The sequence below is a fragment of the Ovis aries genome, chromosome 4, assembly GCF_016772045.2.
Source record: "Ovis aries strain OAR_USU_Benz2616 breed Rambouillet chromosome 4, ARS-UI_Ramb_v3.0, whole genome shotgun sequence".
NCBI lineage: Eukaryota > Metazoa > Chordata > Mammalia > Artiodactyla > Bovidae > Ovis > Ovis aries.
Window position 1 is genome coordinate 102,635,492 of NC_056057.1, and position 18,828 is coordinate 102,654,319.

The following is an 18,828-nucleotide window of genomic DNA, read 5'->3' on the forward strand; positions in this document are numbered from 1 at the left end:
TATGGAACTTGACTATCAGCCCCCACAGTTAAGAAGGAACCCAGAACCCTAATATCTAACACACCTATAGTCTTAACTGCTTCTGGTCAACCCTCCCCAATTACTTCATATATCATATGCAGATACGGATCTAAAATAGTGACTAGAAGGTAATAAATGTCCAATAAATATGAAATGATGAACAAAGTGAACTAATACTTGGTTATATATTTAAAGAAGCATATGGAAAATACGAACATTGAGAAGGCATTCATACACTGGCTCAATCTAAGATTTCAGAAACACTGGCACCTCATCAATGACTCATTTTACCCTGACATTTACAGTGCTGTGGATCTTTCTTAGATGTCATATAATCACATAACAGCTAGAAGTGAAGGAAGTGTCTTCACAGATAACTGTCACACCAGCATGAAGAATGAGGACAGTAATTGGTAACACAGTCTCCAAGAAGGGATGCATGCTGTCTTAAGATTTTCCTAGATGTTATTATACCATAGGGTGTCACCAACTTTCTGCTTTTCCCATTTTATGTAAACCTGAGACTAAGCTGGTTAATAAACCAAGAGATCCTAACATAGCATCAAGAGCAGAGCTACTTTATTCTAATTTCCTTTCCTAGTTCCATGTTCTTCAGCCTATATGGCATCACTTTGGGTTCATGTGTTACTATGCTTCCCTACATTTCTTTTTTTTTTTTTTTACATGAAGTTTTATTTATTTTATTTTTATTTTTAATTTTAAAATCTTTAATTCTTACATTTCTTTAACCATGACTTCCGGACAGAGATGAATCTATCCATCAAAGCAAGGAGGACCAAAAGACTGAAAATGAGCTGATCCCATCACACCCCTTAGGCACTTCCAACTTACAGGCTTCCCGGAGTTTCTCTTTGTCGTAGTGGAATCCTTCATAGTCTTGTAAACTGATTTTGTTCACCCGGATCCTCAGGCGGTCTGGAACAGACTGGGGACTGCAAAACAAGAACCAAGAGGTCAGATATCAAGGAGAGCGTGGAACTGAGAGTCATAAGCCCCTTGCTGGACTAAAGGCAATACTGACTCTTTCTGCTAAGAAAAAGAGTCAACACTCAAACCAGAATCATGGGTTCTTGACCAGAATACAGCAATTATCTGGAGAACACCTCTCTGGAAACCTCAGGTTTCTGGAATTTAGGTAATAACATGGGAATGAGCAGAAAATGCTTCTGGAGGCTTTGTTTTTGTTTTTTTACTACTAACTTATTAAAAACTCCAATAATATCATGTGTTCAGTTCCACAGTAAATTAGATGTAGCTAATCTGAAATGGTGAGAAGTGGTGTAGAGCTGGAAAGAACTGCTTTAGCAGATATGCCCAGAATGGCTTGGCTCTGAGAAGATACAGAAAAACATGAACAGCATACCAACAAGCCAGAAAGCACAGGACTGGAAAAGAAAGGGCTCTGCACACCTCAAACCCCCTGAGAACATTTCTCAGTCAAAGCAAACTACAAATAAATGTTGCCTGTATGACGCCACTGAGCAACCCCAAATGGAGAAAAAGTGTTAAAATAAGCACAAAATACATTCTTTAGGAAGAGACTGAAGTATTTCATCCATTTTAAAAGAATTCAATCCAAACTGGCTCAGGATAGATAGTGAACAGTTAAAAGGGGGTCATACCAAACTTTCTAAAGCATCCTATTTACCCTCAGAATATTTTCACCTGGATTCTTTGGGTGTTTTTAACTCAGATTTTCAAAATGGTTTAATCATGGGCATCAGTTGAGTGAAATAATTTGATCTACATCATCACCACTATGGAATCGCACATTTCTTCGATAAATTAGTATGACGCAATCCCACTTGTCTTTGTGGCTTCTGCTATCTTGTGTTATGGGATGAAAGTTCCCACTGACTAAAGCAGAAAGAAGAGCATCAGTCCTCAGTTCACCTCAGGAAGGGAGGGACTGGAAGGAGAAGAAGAAAGGAAGGAAAATATGGACAGAAAGAAAAAAGGAAGGGAAGAAGAGAGGAGGAAGGGGAGGGAGAGGGAAGAAAGAGGACAAAGATGGATAGAAGGGCAGAGTGATGCTTTTAAAATATTGTCAGGATACCTCCACCCCTGCCTCACACACACACACCACACACACACATGCATTCACACATACACAATTTCACTGCAACTCTGAAAGAAGGAGAAATAATTTCATTCTCTTGTCTAAAACTTCCTTTTAGGGAAAAGTATAATAACTCCCTCCATACAGATTCCAACTTAACGAGTACTGATGAATAAAACTGACATGAATATTTAAGTTGGGATGGGAGATGTGGTTTGAAGCACATTTGTGAATATGCAGAACAGACCTTTTGTATCACGCATCCCCGTGTCACCATTTACAGAGAGGGCACCTGAGGTTCAGGAACATGAAGTGAGTCTAAGGTCACAGAGCTACTGAGTGACAGAGCTGGGAGCAGAGTCTTGGATTCTTTACTCATCCCCTTCATGCTCCTTCTATTATATGATGCCAAGGATCACAAAGATTGACAGCCAAGCCCTAGAGCCTGGATTAGCAGAGTCAGATGATCCCTGCGTGGTGCTCAGACTCTGGTTAATGAATAATCGACAGTGGGGTGGTTAACTAAACCTTTGGTACAAACAGGAGAATGCAGGACAAATAATACAAACGAGCATCTTCATTTAGAAGAAAGTCTGACTACAACATATTGTTAAGTGAAAAAAAAAGTCATGGAAACTTATATATGGCATAATCTCTTCCATGTGAACTACCGAATTCAGGGTTTTACAGAGAAGGATCTGAAGAAAAGGTTCAATAGGCTGTCTGAGATGGTTACCTCTATCTGGTGGGATTTGGGGATTATTTCTTACTCAGTATTGTCATTTTTAGAAAAATAATATTAATATAATTATTTTAAAAGTGCATTAATATGTGAATAGATGGTAGTTCAAGGCATGAGTTAAAGGAAGGATTATATTAATGTTAGGTGTTAGTGTTACGTAGATAGGAAAGAATCAACAGAGTGATCACACAATGTTTGCACCAGATGCTCATTTTGAAATTAAGAGGGGCCTGATCTTTTTTTTTTTTTTGGCTTCAGGACAAAGCATATAAGATAGTTCCTCGACCAGGGATCAAACCCGTGCCCCTGCAGTGGAAACATCAAGTCCTAACCACGGGACCACCAGGGAAGTCCTAAGAGGGGCTTGATCTTTTTAACGTCGAGTTCACCTTAATTAACTGCAAAGATTATAGTTAGCAAATATTCAGTAGATAAGAGGGAAGACGGAAGCATAGTATATGGCAGCTCAACATGCTCTGTAACAGGAGAAGAGAGAGGGCAGAGGTTGAAGAGTTCCATCAAAACGTTTTTCAAGACAATGCTTTTGGGGCTAGTGGCTGCGAGCTCCAGTCCTCTCCAAGGGTCTGAGATGTCGAGTCAGGAGCTGGGCCACCACAACAGCTGCAGAGCGGGAGATGGGATCCAGAGAGGAACTGCGGAGCAGTCCCACAGCCCTCCTCCAGGGGGCTCCCCATGGGCTAACCGGTGTGAGCCACCTTTCTCAAAGGCCATCAGTATCTGCTCTCTGCCCACATACTTCTGCCTCCCAGGTTCTCATCCAAACCCACTGATTCCCACCACACACTACTGTCCCACCAATATTATAGCATTTTCCAGATCCCAAACGAATTCTCAAATATTCCCTCACTTCATCTCCAGAATGGAGACCCCCACTAACCACTGGACATGCTGTTTTCCCCATTTCCTACACGGTCACTCTCCTACTATCATCTCCCATCTTCTCTCAGCACCCACAACACCTCCCACCTTTCCAACAGCGACAGCCTCTTAACTGGGGAACCTGGCTTAACTCCAGCCTCTGACTAGGGTTCCTGGAGTCTAGGCTGCTATCAAATGGTGCCTCAGATCAGGTCAAATGTTCATCAGCAGAGGAATGGAGAAAGGAGGTGTGGTAGATATATACAACATTACTCAGCCGTAAAAAGGAACAAAACTGGGGTAATTTGTAAAGACCTAGAAACTATCACACAGAGTGAGATCAGAGGAAAACAAATATTCTATATTAATACATAGATGCAGAATCTGAAAAAATTTGGTATAAATGATCTTATTTACAAAGCAGAAAGAGAGAGACAGATGTAGAGAATAAATGCATGGATACTAAGTGGGAAAGAGGGTGGGTGGGTGAAATTGAGAGATTAGAATTGACATATATACCATATCGATACTATGTATAAAATAGGACACCAATGAGAACATACTGCATAGCACAGGGAACCCTACCTAATATTCTGTGGTGACCTAAATGGGAAAGAAATTCAAAAAGAGGGGATACACACACACACACACATATATACATGTATAGCTGATTACTTTCTTATACAGTGAAAATATAATATTTTTTCAACAGAGTAGAGATGGGAGACAGCTCAACCAAGTGGTTAAGAGCTCAGACCCCAACTTAGGTTGACTGGCTCAGAAGTCAAGTTCCAGTTACCAGTCAATTGGAAAACTGCGCTTCAGCTTCCTCGTGGGAAAGGTGGGGATAACAATAGTATGCACCTCACAGGGGTGTTCTGAGAATCGGTGGATCAATAAATACAGGCAATGTGCTTAGAAAAATGTCTGGCACATTATAAGTGCATCTTATAAGCTATTATCGGTCTAATGGTAATTCTGAAGCTTGTTCTTTCAGGTGAGGTTCTGGCTAATAAACACGAGCGCCTGCCACAGACAAGCACAGAAAGGAGACCAGGGCACACACGGGAACTCCCCAGACATGTCTAACACGCTGCCGGGCTTCCCCGGGGGCAAACTGTCTAGCCTGGCTGGTGTCATGACTGTCCCGGATCTTCTCGCACTTGGTATTTTACAGGCCAAGTGATAATGTGAAAATAAACGACTAGAACACAGGGTGAGAAAAGTGCACAGAGAGGAAATGAAAGTCAAATCATTCATTTATGTCCTTTGACGTCAAAATATATCGTGTCCCATTAACGGCTGACCAGAGGTGGAAGATGACAAAGCTGTTCCTTGGACTCTGGGGAATAGCGTTGCCGTTAGTTTTCTAAAACTAAAGTTTGCCAAGGAAGTTAGTAGAGCAGAGAAGAGACTAACAACCTGGTAAAAATAGATGTGCCTTTGTGCCAACATCTGCCTGAAGTTCCTCCAGGACTAATGTAAGCTCTGTATCAAGGGTTCCAACCCTGACTTCCAAGGAACCCCTCAAGGTCCCTGCAAAGGATTCAACAATCACTGACCGTCCTTTAAAATGGGGACAATGGCCTCAGGCTATTGCCTTCTCGCTAATTTCCTCGGAAACATCAAGAATGAGCTCCTTGTGTAGACTGGAAGTTGATGCTCTGAACTTAAGTCACAAATATCCTCGTTATGACTTTCTCAACAACCATAATGAGAGCGCCTCTCATTGCTAAAGTCACCAGTAGGGGCCTCCAAGAACTCCAGACCGCACCTTCCCCCTCCACTTGCACATACTCTGAGATGCTGGCGAGAAGTGTACTGCCTCAAAGACAACTCCCTGAACACAACTTACATTCTCATTCTCATTGCTACCTGCTCTCCTGCAGTTCCTGTCAATAGATTTTTAAAACAGACTCTTCAAAAACTTTCAGTCCGTTAGGGTTAAATTCCTCCCTTGTGTCTCCAAGCTTCTTCATCCTCTCAGTCAACTTCCTTACAAACCCCTGTCTCTCAGGCTGGTAACAGACTCCTCTCATCCCAACCTCCTATGTACAGACACCCCTCGTGGACAGAAGGGATGAGCTGGGTGCTTCTGTTCCTACTTCCAGACAACTGACATCATATAATCTTGTCTATTCTGAAGGAGATCAGCCCTGGGTGTTCTTTGCAGGGAATGATGCTAAAGCTGAAGCTCCAGTACTTTGGCCACCTCATGCGAAGAGTTGACTCATTGGAAAAGACTCTGATGCTGAGAGGGATTGGGGGCAGGAGGAAAAGGGGAAAACAGAGGATGAGATGGCTGGATGGCATCACCAACTCGAAGGACGTGGGTTTGAGTGAACTCACCAACTCGTGGGAGTTGGTGATGGACAAGGAGGCTTGGCGTGCTGTGATTCATGGGGTCGCAAAGAGTCGGACACAACTGAGCGACTGAACTGAACTGAACTGAATCTTGTCTTTTCATTTGGAACAGGAATCACCTGAGAGTTTTATCACCTAATATTAAGACAGTAAAGCACAGTGCATAAAGGAGGACATAGAATCAGAAAAATCTTAGGTCCAATCTGAATGCTGGCAATTAGTATACATTTGACATTGAGAGCTCTGAAGTTACCTTCTCTAAACCATTTTCTGATCTAAAAAATGAGCATCGAATGAGGAGCTGTGTGTAAGACAGTTAGCACATTCCTGGTAAATAAGCGTTCAATATAATGTTTTATTGTTGTTTTGTTACTATTAACAGCATACTAATGCTCCTTCCATTTCCACAGGCCCTTTTTTTCTGTTTAATTTAGTCCTGAATAATAATATCATAGAAGAAATCAGAGTCATAACTCCAAATAGCAGTTAATAGATCTCTAACCTTTGCAGGGTACAAGTCTGTTTATGCAGGTTGGGAGACAAGGTTCATGAGAGTTACAAGCTTATCTGCTGGATGAGAATGCAAGTGGGGACTATGAATGTTTGCAAGATATTCTACTAAAAGACAGTAAGGATATAAATCCTAATTCACATTACAAAGTGAAAGTGAAGTTGCTCAGTTGTGTCCGACTCTTTGTGACCCCATGGACTGTAGCCTATCAGGCTCCTCTGTCCATGGGATTTTCCAGGCAAGAGTACTGGAGTGGGTTGCCATTTCCTTCTCCAGAGGAGCTTCCCGACCCAGGGATTGAACCCCAGTCTCCTGCATTGTAGGCAGGCGCTTTACTATCTGAGCCACCAGGGAAGTCACATTACAAAGGACAGCCTTAAAGCTGTAAAATGATTCTATATTTTGTACCTTGCAATGTCCTGTTTCAACATTTCCTAAACATTTCATGCGGACAGAGGAGCCTGGTGGGCCATAGTCCATAGGGTCACAAAGGGCTGGACACAGCTGAAGCAACTTAGCACACACATACACAAGACTCACTCAAAGGCCCAGTTACATTGTAATTCATCATGGAAACCAATGAGTCTACACAGTGTGTGGTTTATGGTAGCAGTATAATGAACTATAATTTAACTGGGCCTATGTTACTCACGTAGAAAGAGTTTTCGTTTGCAAGGCAGAAAAGCCTCATGGCTCTGCCTGCCTTTCTCTCTTGAAGCCTGATGTAATAATGAGGAGGAGGAGGAGGGGAGGAGGAAGAGGAGGGAGGAAAGAGAAGAGGAAGGAGGAGCGGGGAGAAGCAGCAGTAGTGACAGGAGTAGTGTGCACGTGCTAAGTTGCTCGGTTGCGGTAGTGGTGGTCGCTCAGTTGTGTCCAGCTCTTTGCAACCCCATGGCCTGCAGCCCACCAGGCTTCTCTGTCCATGAGACTCTCCAGGCAAGAATACTGCAGTGGGATGCCAAGCCCTCCTCCAGGGGATCTTCCTGATCCAGGGATTGAACGCATATCTCTTGCGTCTCCTGCACTGGCAGGCATGTTCTTTACCACTAGTGCGGAGAATCCCAGGGACAGAGGAGCCTAATGGGCTGCTGTCGATGAGGTCGCACAGAGTTGGACACGACTGAAGTGACTCAGCAGCAGCAGCAGCCGCCACCTGGGAAGCCAGAGCAGATGATTCAATTTCTTTCAAGAAAGTAAATGTGAGACTCTATTCAGTCATAACACAGATAGGACAAAGGATGTTTTTAACTAATCTTTAACAGAATCCTGGAGAAGGAAAAGGCAACCTACTCCGGTATTCTTGCCTAGAAAATCCCACGGATGGAGAAGCTTGGTTACAGTCCATAGGGTCGCAAAGACTCAGACACAACTGAGCGACTTCACTTGCACTTTTCACTTTAACAGAATCCATTTGAATCGGCTCAGCTCTTGTTTGATGTATGGACTTTGATTAAGACATTAACTTCCAGTGTGAATTCCTGACATGAAAGACTATTTCTTCCTCCCTACGGCGGCTCCAGCACCAAAAATAGAGTCAGTCTCTGTTGTTTACAATAACTGATTTTGAACAAATAAATGAGCGAATCGCAAGAAAGGCAAATCCTTCTGGGATTCTGAACAGCCCTGAGGCTTAAGCACAGTTCGGAATCAGACCATCTGTGAGATGCTCACTCCAGAATTTTGTCTCCAGAAGCCCCAGGCAAACCCTGCTTTGGCTGTCCATGTCTGTCACTGGCTCTCTAGCTTTGGAGGTAAATCCATGTTGGATTATGCTTTCTCACTCCCTCACATCTTATTTCTAGTGGGATCTACACAAACCAAGAGGGCAGAACACACAAATAAAGAGAATGTCCCCACCAGAAAGGCACGTAAACCACTTCAAGGCTGCTTGTTCTTTAAATAATGGTGAACCAGAAGCATTCACTACCACATCCTCTTGTTGTCTATCAAGCTGGGCCTTGTTTAATATACTCAATGGCCTTGCCTTTAGCCACTTCCTAGAATTTGCCTGTTTATCTGAGAACATATCCAAACCATGACTGATAATAACTTATCCAAGTGGGCCTCTGTATATTGAGCAGTAAAACCAAATCAAGTCAAAGCTTCTGAACAGAGATTTAAAATGGACTTTTGACACCTGCCGAGTTCAGAGAGAGTGCTAATAATTCAGTTGTCTCCCGCCTAGAGTACAGAACAATAAGTCAGGACTGGGAAATAAATTGTGAAAGGGTTTTTGAATTTGGAATCAAGGATAAACCAAAATCACATTAGCAGCAATCATGACTTCCTGCTGTCTGACATGTTTTTCTGGAGAAAGTCCCTTTATAGGTTGTTAATTCTTTTTTGATAGGAGTTGACTAAGTTCTTGGCTCCGTAAGACATCCATTTGTGAGGTGGCTCATATAACATGTCATAGCTTACAAATTATTTGAGATAGCTAGCCTTCCAGACCCCAACAAGATAATGAAATTAAAGCATTACGGGGTTGGGAGAGATGTTAGATGTCATCTAATTCAATATCTGGTTTAGACTGCTGTAAGCCTTTGTCAATTCTTCCTAAAGAATATAAACCTCTCTCTCCATGTTTCTGTTTATTGACCTTTCTTATGCTATTTGGGTCAGAACTGGATATTAAGTCACTGAGGTAATCAGCACTAATGGCAAAGATATGTAAACTTTAAGCATGAAAGCTAGACACATATCAAAGAAATGTGTGCTGCCTTCATGGCTGATACCTTACAAATAGGCTGCAAGTACCAAAGATCAAAGCATTTTTATGCCACTGCTTGAAACAAAACTTCATTTTAAAATTTTCTTGATATCTTTAAATGCACATTTTCATGCTTCCACTGAAACTGTAATACATTTCTAAGCTTCTGAAATTGTAATCAGTGAATATGCAATAGAGTAAAATTAGCATTATTAGGTTCCTGGCATTTTAAAGAGAAGAGAACAAACTAGTAGTGGTTTTAGTCCGTGGCATTGCAAAGCATCTAGACCAGTACAGCGGTTTCATCATTTCTGCTGAAAGGAAAAAGAAACAGGCCAACAGCTTTGATCAGTAGGTCAGATCCTCCTCACCACCCATTTGCTTTTGAGGCAATGATTGCCACAGATGCTAAGGGTTCTAATTAGCGCTCAGTCATCTAATGCTGAGATTGTATGTGGAACCACTGCACATAAACTTAATGTTACAACTTCTCGGTACCAGAGACACAGATTTATTTAAGTCATAAATGCTCAAACTCTCCTCTCCATAAGATCACACAGTCTCCTCACTTTCCCTTTATTTATGCATTTTAAATTCCCTTCTAACCTCTCACCCTAATTCTCCCTTCAGCCGCATTTCACTCTGTGGTTAACTCTCTGCTCCCTGAAGCTCTTTGCTCTTGGATTTCAATAGAAAAAACTCTCCTGGTTTCCCAAGTAAATTTCTGCCTGCTCCTTCTCCCTCCTCTAAATGTCTTCCAAATACATACGCTTCTGGTGTGTGCGTGCACACGTGATCAGTTGTGTCCAACTCTTTGCAGCCCCACAGACTGTAGCCCTCCAGACTCCTCGGTCCATGGACTTTTTCAAGCAAGAACACTGGAGTGGGTTGCCACTTCTTACTCCAGGGGATATTCCCGACCCAGGGATGGAACCCACATCTCCTGTGCCTCCTGCATTTGCAAGCAGATTCTTTACTGCTAGCGCCACCTGGGAAGTCTCCTATGCTTCTCTGCGCTGGGCTGTCACCAGTCGTGTCAGACTCTTTTTGACCACACAGACTGTAGCCCGCCAGGCTCCTCTGTCCATGGGGATTCTCCAGGCAAGAATACTGGGGTGGGTTGCCATGCCTCCTCCAGGGGATCTTCCCAACACAGGGATCGAACCCAGGTCTCCTGCAACGCAAGTGGATTCTTTACCAGCCGAGCTCTCTGAAAGTGAAAGTTGCTCAGTTGTGTCTGACTCTTTGTGACTCCATGGACTATACAGTCCATGGAATTCTCCAGGCCAGATTATTGGAGTGGATAGCCTTTCCCTTCTCCAGGGGATCTTCCCAACCCAGGGATTGAACCCAGGTCTCCCACATTGCAGGTGGATTCTTTACCAGCTGAACCACCAGGGAAACTCAAGAATACTGGACTAGGTAGCCTGTCCCTTCTCCAGGGGAACTTCCCAACCCAGGAATTGAACCAGGGTCTCCTGCAGTACAGGCAGATTCTTTACCAGCTGAGCTCTCTACCCCTCCACTGAAACCCTCACAGACCAAGACCAGACTGCTATTATCCTGTGACTAGACAACCTATGCTCTTGTACCCATTCATGCCCTTATCACACTGTACAGGCAGCAGTTAGTGTGAAATGTCAATGTGATCATGATATGATGGTTTTGTTACCTTCCCTTATACCCTGTACAAAATAAATAAGCTAAAAGGATATACTGCAGAGCATAGCGAATACAGCCAATAATTTATAATAACTACAAATGGAAAAAAATCTATAAAAATTCTGCATCAATACATTGTACACCTGAAGTGAATATAATACTGTTAATCTCAATAAAAAAAGAACAGAATGCCCAGCTCTCTCTGTATATCTAACTTTACATCTCTCACAGTACGTATTAAATATGAGGCTTTCAGCACCTAAGTTACTGCTTCTCATCTAGACTTGCTAATTTTGCAATGAGAAACAAGATTTTTCACGGTTAACAGACTGTGTTATTCATTCCACCGAATCATGTGTGATGCATATGATGCATCGTTATCCAGAATGGGGACCACTCAACAGAATTTGGTTGAAAGGAAAAATCAGTTCCCATTACTACATCCAACAAACAGGAAATAACAGCAGTGCTCACATTTCTCATCATTGCTGTGCTCTCCCCATGCATGGAGTTGATTCTCTGGCTGCCTCTGGTTAATACCAGTGGAGAATTTCTACTTGTGATAAGACACCATCTATACAGGTAAGAACTATGAAAGTGGAATCTCCTTCCCTGATATTTGCTGAACTGGCAACCAGGGATGACAACCTTTGGGGGTAAAAAGTCTTTTAGGAGTTTTAGAACTTAAGTTCCCACTTACACGCTTTTTATACTATTTTATGCTTAAAAATATGGGAGTATACGAAGAGGAGAAAACTATCACGATGCAAGGCAAATAAACAAATACCGCAGAAAATAAAGAGGGGTTTAGGATGGGGAACACACATATACCCATGGCTTATTCACGTCAATGTATGGCAAAAAACACTACAATATCAGCCTCCAATTAAAATAAATAATTTTTTTTTAAAAGAGGGATGGAAATCAGAGAGAGAGAGAGGGGGAACATACATATTTGTTCAGTTCAGTTGCTCAGTCGTGTCCGACTCTTTGCAACCCCATGAATCGCAGCACGCCAGGCCTCCCTGTCCATCACCAACTCTGGAGTTCACTCAAACTCACGTCCATCGAGTCAGTGATGCCATCCAGCCATCTCATCCTCGGTTGTCCCCTTCTCCTCCTGCCCCCAATCCTTCCCAGCATCAGAGTCTTTTCCAAAGAGTCAACTCTTCGCATGAGGTGGCCAAAGTACTGGAGTTTCAGCTTCAGCATCATTCCCTCCAAAGAAATCCCAGGTAGAACTTTATAAATTCAAATGGCTGGGATGAAGAACAGCTTGTAACAGGAGTAAAGAACTCAAGCCATCTCATCACGCCCAGCCAAAAGCATTTACACTTAATGAAATAATTCCATGTAATGAAGGTCTTGTATTTAAAAGTGACTAAAGATTCTATCATAAAACGCTAATCTGAGCTACTCTGAGTACCCTAGCCTTCAAAAGCATAGAGAATTATTTTGCTGTTCTGATTGTAGAGGACCAACAATCACTATCTCCAATGAAGCAAGGAATCATTGGGCTTGAACCAATGAGACTGAGACAACTAAGATAATGTTACTCCCAGGTCATTCAAATGGCTTCAGATCGCATGTGCTCCAACAGGAAGCATTTTTCTTTTTAGTTCAGGTTTCAATGTTGATATAGCAAACAAAGAAAACCTTATACGCATCTGCTATTTAAATGGCAAAAATCTTCCCTTGGGTTTGTAATCACTAACTGTTGTTAATATGCTGCTCTTAGTTGCAACTGATGAGAAAGCACTTTCTTTCCTAGAAAATAGTGTGGAGTAAGGAATGGAAGTTAAGTAGTCCAAAAAGTATCATTTCACAGAAGAAAACACTTCTAGCCTTTCACAAATATCCTGAAAGACACTGAAAGCAGGCTTAAAGCCTAACATATTTGTTCATCCTCTAGTAATTAAGCACTCTGATGATTCAAGTGGAGGTATCTGTGTGGGTGTTTGTGTAACATCAAAACAACTTTTTACCAAAAAGAAAAAATCCTAGCATGTTTATAATATTTATAATTTAAATATTTAATATTTAACATTTAATTCACCTAAAAAACTATAGAAAAAGAACAAGAATTTAAAACTGTTTATAAGGGGGAAAAAAAGCAATGGCCAAACATGCATAAAGCAAAAACGGAGTGAAAATAAACATAACCATCTACTGTGGTAACTCTAATTAATGTAACTCTAATTTGAGGAAGGGTTGGCTGCATGAATTACAAGATGTGTTCTTATTGAAAAGTTATCATGCAAACTGTGTGGAAGGAGCTCTGCATCCCTAGGAAACAGGCTCAGTAAGCAGAGGATTCCAGGTTTTGTTTCATATCAAGAAAATAAAAAGTATTAGCCTTACAATAAACGGCATTGCCTAAGACACACTTCCTTAAATGGTGTTAGCCTTCTATAGAAAACATCCATGACATACATTTTCTTGAAATCTGGATATCAGAGAAAGGATGTTTGCAAAGCCATTTTTTTTTTAAATAGCTAGTATTTCACTGTGCTACGTTTTGACTCATTTTTCCCCCAGGTCGACTACGGCTTCCCAAAGTCTGCAGTACTCACTCAGCAGGGCTGCCCTGGGCTCAGGAGAGAGACATGGCTTCATAACCCTTCAAGCTACAGCTGGTGGAAAGCTAAGCCCCCCACTTGTGACACAGATGGGTCCCCACTCCCCCGTGTGTCCTTGTCAGAAATCCAAGAAAGAATTGGAAATTCTTAAAATCCAGCTCTCCAATCCAGCAAATTCAGCCAACGAGGGAGAAACTTTTCACCACCTTTCTCTAATTTCTGATCCAACGACTAAAGAAAGTTTTTTCTTGGAATCATTTTTCCTGATGGCATAAGAACAGACAGACTAAAGACGTATTGCTAGAACAGAACTTGGAAAGGTCAGAGAACAATTCTATGACTACCACAATTACTCATCAATACAGACAATTTTTGTAAAGTTTGATAGTAAACTTGGGGAGAAAAAAGTTCCTTGAGATAAACTTTTAGTGTGTAGACAAATTACTTGTATGGTGATGATGAACATGAAAATAACTGCTACCAGTACTAAAAGAGAATAAGAGAGGGGAAAAGGTTTCTGTTGAGAAATAATTGGGGTACTTTTGCTGGTCCAGTTTATTCTGTCCTCTCACTTATCACATTAAAGTACCAGATGGGCCAGCGTTTTTGGCCAAAAAGTTAATTTGGACTTTTCTTTAAGATGTCATGGAAAAATGCAAATAAACTTTTTGACCAACCCGATAGACCAAGCCTCTACTAAAGGCAGTATCCTAACCTACTCATAAACTAAGAACCTTTCTTCAAGGAAATGTGTAATTGTTTTGCTTCACCTAGGTAACAAAGCATCATCTGACCAAAAGACTTATTTATGCCCCAATAAGAGGACATAAGTCACTTTAAAGCAGTAAAGCCTAAGTGATTAATTAAGAAAAATAAAATAATTATAGCATTCTGTAATATAAAGCTGAAAAGTTTTGGCCTTTTTGTTCCATTTGTAATTCTAACTCCACATTCATTTTAATCAAATATCTTAGCTGCAAATTTTGGAACATGCTGAATTCTTTTTAGAATTCCATTTTCTGACACAAAATGTGTGACACAAAAGTTCTAGGGATTAATTAAATCTAGCATCAAGAAGTATTTTCTTTTTTTGTCTTTTAAAACATACTCTTTTTTCATTTCATATAAAAGCATTTCAGGGTATCATGACAGATGAGAAAAACTCAATTGCATTCGTATAATTCAACTGAAACTCTCACAAATGAAATACACATTGCATTTCATTACCACTCCAGCAAAGCAACCTGAAATAAATACCCTCTTGCAACACTCAATACAAACGTCCAGATTTCTTTGTTATTGATAAGTTCTTCATACTCCATGGCAGAATATAATAGAGTTATCACTGCAGTACTGGAGTGAAAACTGAGATGTTGCTTTTTTTTCTCTGAATGCAGCAATTTTATGACTAACTTCAGAGTTGTTTTGGTATATCTAAAGATATAACCATTTTCTAAAAGTATTTAACTTTATTTTTTATTACAATAATGCCTTAGGAATTCAGATCTGAGCAAAAAATTTAAAGTTCATTTGTGCTGTGCTCAGTCGTGCTGGATTCTTTGCAACCCTAAGGACTGTAGATCACCAAGCTCCTCAGTCCAAGGGATTTTCCAGGCAAGAATGCTGGAGTGGGTTCTCCTGAACCTGCATCTTCTGCACTGGCAGGAATATTCTTTACCACTGTGACATCTGAAAGCGAAAGTCACTCAGTCGTGTCTGACTCTCTGCGAAACCCCACGGACTATACAGTCCATGGAATTCTCCACGCCAGAATACTGGAGTGGGTAGCCTTTCCCTTCTCCAAGGGATCTTCCCAACCCAGGGATCGAAGCCAGGTCTCCCACATTGCAGGCGGATACTGTGCCATCTAGAAAGCCCCAAATGCTGGGGATGTTGGGAGAAATCACAGGTGTGCTAAATTTCAATGGGTGTTTCTCCTCTTTTAGAAAATATGCCAGAAGCTCTTCAAAAACCTTATTTGAGGGGAGGGTGCTTCATGGCTTGTAGGAATCTTAGTTCATATTGTAATCCATTTTAATTTACAAAAAATAAATTTTGGCCTAGAGAAGTCACTGACCTTATCAAAGGAGAAGCTTCCCTGGTGGCTTAGATGGTAAAGAAACTGCCTGCAATGCCGCATACCCAGGTTCGCATACCCAGGTTCGATCCCTGGGTCAGGAAGATCCCTTGGAGAAGGGAATGGCAACCCACTCTAATACTCTTGCCTGGAAAATCACAGTTAATTAATACTTACAATATGCTATAACTAAAAAAGCAATGTCCTTTAGCCTCTTAGACAGTTTAATTAAAAAAAAGATTTTAAAGAATTAAACAATCAATATATGTAAAATACACAAAGTTCAGCCTTCATGTAGTTGGTGAATTTATTCAAATTTTTCTAGTACAGTGTTATGGGCTAGATTGTGTACCCCAAAAATCACACATTGAAGTCCTAACCCTACTACTGAAAAAAGTGACTGCATTTGAAGATAAAGTCTTTAAAGATGAACTGAGTTAAAATGAGGACATATGAGTGAAACCTAATTCAGTCTGACTGGTGTCCTTATAAGAAGAGATTAGGAGATGGGCAGACAGGGAGGAAAGACAGTGTGAAGATCCAGGGAGATGGCTATCTATAAGCCAAAGAAAAGCCTCAGAAGCAAGTAGTCTTTCCAGCATCTCGATGTCAGACTTCCAGCTTCCAGGTCAACAAGGAAATAAATTTGTTTCAGCCTCTGTATCTGGGCACTCTGTTATGGCAGCCCTAGCAAAGTAATACAGATGCCTATCGAAAAGATGTACTAGGAAAAATAACACACTTTGTTTTAATCCTAAAATTATGGCTGAAGAATGAGAGAAGTCTAATTATCCACTTTCTGAAATTCCAACGTGACTTGGAAATTTCTCCTGGCTTAATGCCACTGTTGGGATGATCAGACCTTAATTTCTGCTTCTTTTCTTCAAAGTCAGAGTATGTGGAATAATCTTTAAAAATTCATTGTTTTCTTTATTGGACTAATGTTACCTCTAGCCTCAGGCTTTTTCACTTTTAATTTTCTAAAATTTACTTTGATTAAACAAACACAACTCATGAATTTTCCTCCCCAAAAGACTGTACCTAAACCTTCCTAAGGGCTTCCCAGGTGGCTCAGTGGTAAAGAGTTCATCTGACAAGGCAGGAGACACCGATTCCATCTCTGGGTTGGGAAGATCCCCTGGGGTAGGGAATGGAACTGGCTTCAGTATCCTTGCCTGGAAAATTCCATGGACAGAGGAGCCTGGCAGGCTGCAGTCCATGGGGTCGCAAAGAGTCAGACACGACTGAAAACCTTCCCTTTATCTTGAACTCACTGGGCCCCATGCCCTGCCCCTTGTACAAACACCTGAGCTAAGTATCAGCTTCACTTTTGTTGCTGTTGCTGTTTTTCTTCTTTTGAAGTGACCTTTTCTTATACAAGAAGTGCTGACTTGCAAGACAGTTTCTACACCTACGCAGCCATGAATAATTCATCTGTAAATTTTAAAAGCAATGAGATACAACTTTAAATGTTGAGGGAGTCCTAATACCCCTTTACGTAATTACAGCAGATGCTGGAGCCATGATCACCTTTGCCGAGAGCACACTGGCACCATCCGTCCCCTGAGGATGTGAGCAGGACCCGCCCCTACAAGTCTCTTTTGCAGACTCAACACCATTACAAACAAGCTGAAAAGACTCTCCACCTTCTTTAGCTGTGTGAGAATTTATTTTTAACTGGGGTTTGTCATTCTGACATTTTTCGTATAATAACACAAACTTCAAACCTGCAATCCTAGAGATTCACACATTTGAAACCCTCAAAATTGAGTCCTAACGTCTTATCTCTGAGGTTTTCTTAAAAGGGGGAGTTTATATAGTATGATTTGATTAAAACTCAGAAGTTACGTATATAAAAATGCACACACACAAGAAAATGACCAGAAGTGATATCAACAGCACAATTCAGTGCCTTAAGCGTCACTCTCAAACAGCCCTGGATGTCACCTTTTATGACTTATAGCACCTGATCTTGGGCAAGTTTCCCAACATTTCTTATTCTCAGTCTTCTCATCTATGGAGTGGGAATGAGAGCAATCATTACCACATATAGTTATTAGGATATTAGATTTGATCACAAATATCAGGCCCATATTATCTCTCTGGCTAAATGAAAAAATCCACCCAGGTTCTTGCTGAGAGCAAGTTGAAAGTGTACACAGCCTGGCCCCCTGATCGGTACTAAGGATAAAGAACGACCCTGTCCCCATCCCAGGGCACGTCTCGCCTACTTCATGTCTTAGATCCCCTTGGGGCAGATCTTCATAGAGTCTAGGGTCATGCCCTGAACTTTCACATGACAGAACTTTAGAGCTGATAAGAATCCCAGGGACCAACTGCATTACTTTTCAATATCTGAAAAACTGAAATGCAAAAAGTTTATTATAGGGTACAATCGGGTCAATGTCACAAGGATAAAAGCAGGGCTCACATATTCACTCAAAACAGAGGCTGTCTTTCTGGGGCTTGGGGTCTATGGAATGAGGAAGACCCTGGAGTTAGAGGCCTGAGTCAGCTCCTGAGCCCCCTGGTCTTTAAGCCACTAAAGGCCCCTGCCCCTGCGATACAACAATAACACAAGAATTAACAACAAATACATTCACAATTTTGTGCATACCTAGGCCCTTTTAGGCTTACTCCTTGGAAGGAAAGTTATGACCATCCTACATAGCATATTCAAAAGCGAAGACATTACTTTGCCAACAAAGGTATGTCTAAACAAGGCTATGGTTTTTCCAGTGGTCATGTGTGGATGTGAGAGTTGGACTGTGAAGAAAGCTGAGTGCCGAAGAATCGATGCTTTTGAACTGTGGTGTTGGAGAAGACTCTTGAAAGTCCCATGGACTGCAAGGAGATCCAACCAGTCCATTCTGAAGGAGATCAGTCCTGGGTGTTCTTTGGAAGGAATGATGCTAAAGCTGAAGCTCCAATACTTTGGCCACTTCATGTGAAGAGTTGACTCATTGGAAAAGCCTCTGATGCTTGAGGGATTGGGGGCAGGAGGAGAAGGGGACAACAGAGGATGAGATGGCTGGATGGCATCACCGACTCGATGGACATGAGTTTGAGTGAACTCCGGGAGTTGGTGTTTGACAGGGAGGCCTGGCGTGCTACAATTCATGGGGTCGTAAAGAGTCAGACACGACTGAGCAACTGAACTGAACTGAACTAAGGCCCTTTTAGTACCATCACAGTTGGTTTTT

The 18,828-nt window shown here is 41.5% G+C and overlaps 1 protein-coding gene across 7 annotated transcripts in view; it reads right to left on the reverse strand.

Moving 5' to 3' along the window:
* DGKI (diacylglycerol kinase iota) overlaps positions 1-18,828 on the reverse strand; it is a 513,862-nt gene that overhangs the window by 145,522 nt on the left and 349,512 nt on the right. For all 7 annotated transcript variants that reach the window (XR_009600539.1, XM_060415131.1, XM_027968850.3 and 4 more), the window contains one exon: positions 874-974. Coding sequence is in view for 6 of the 7 variants with exons in the window: in XM_060415131.1 (XP_060271114.1) it covers positions 874-974 (101 nt within the window). In the remaining variant the exon portion in view is untranslated. The remainder of the gene's footprint in view (positions 1-873; positions 975-18,828) is intronic.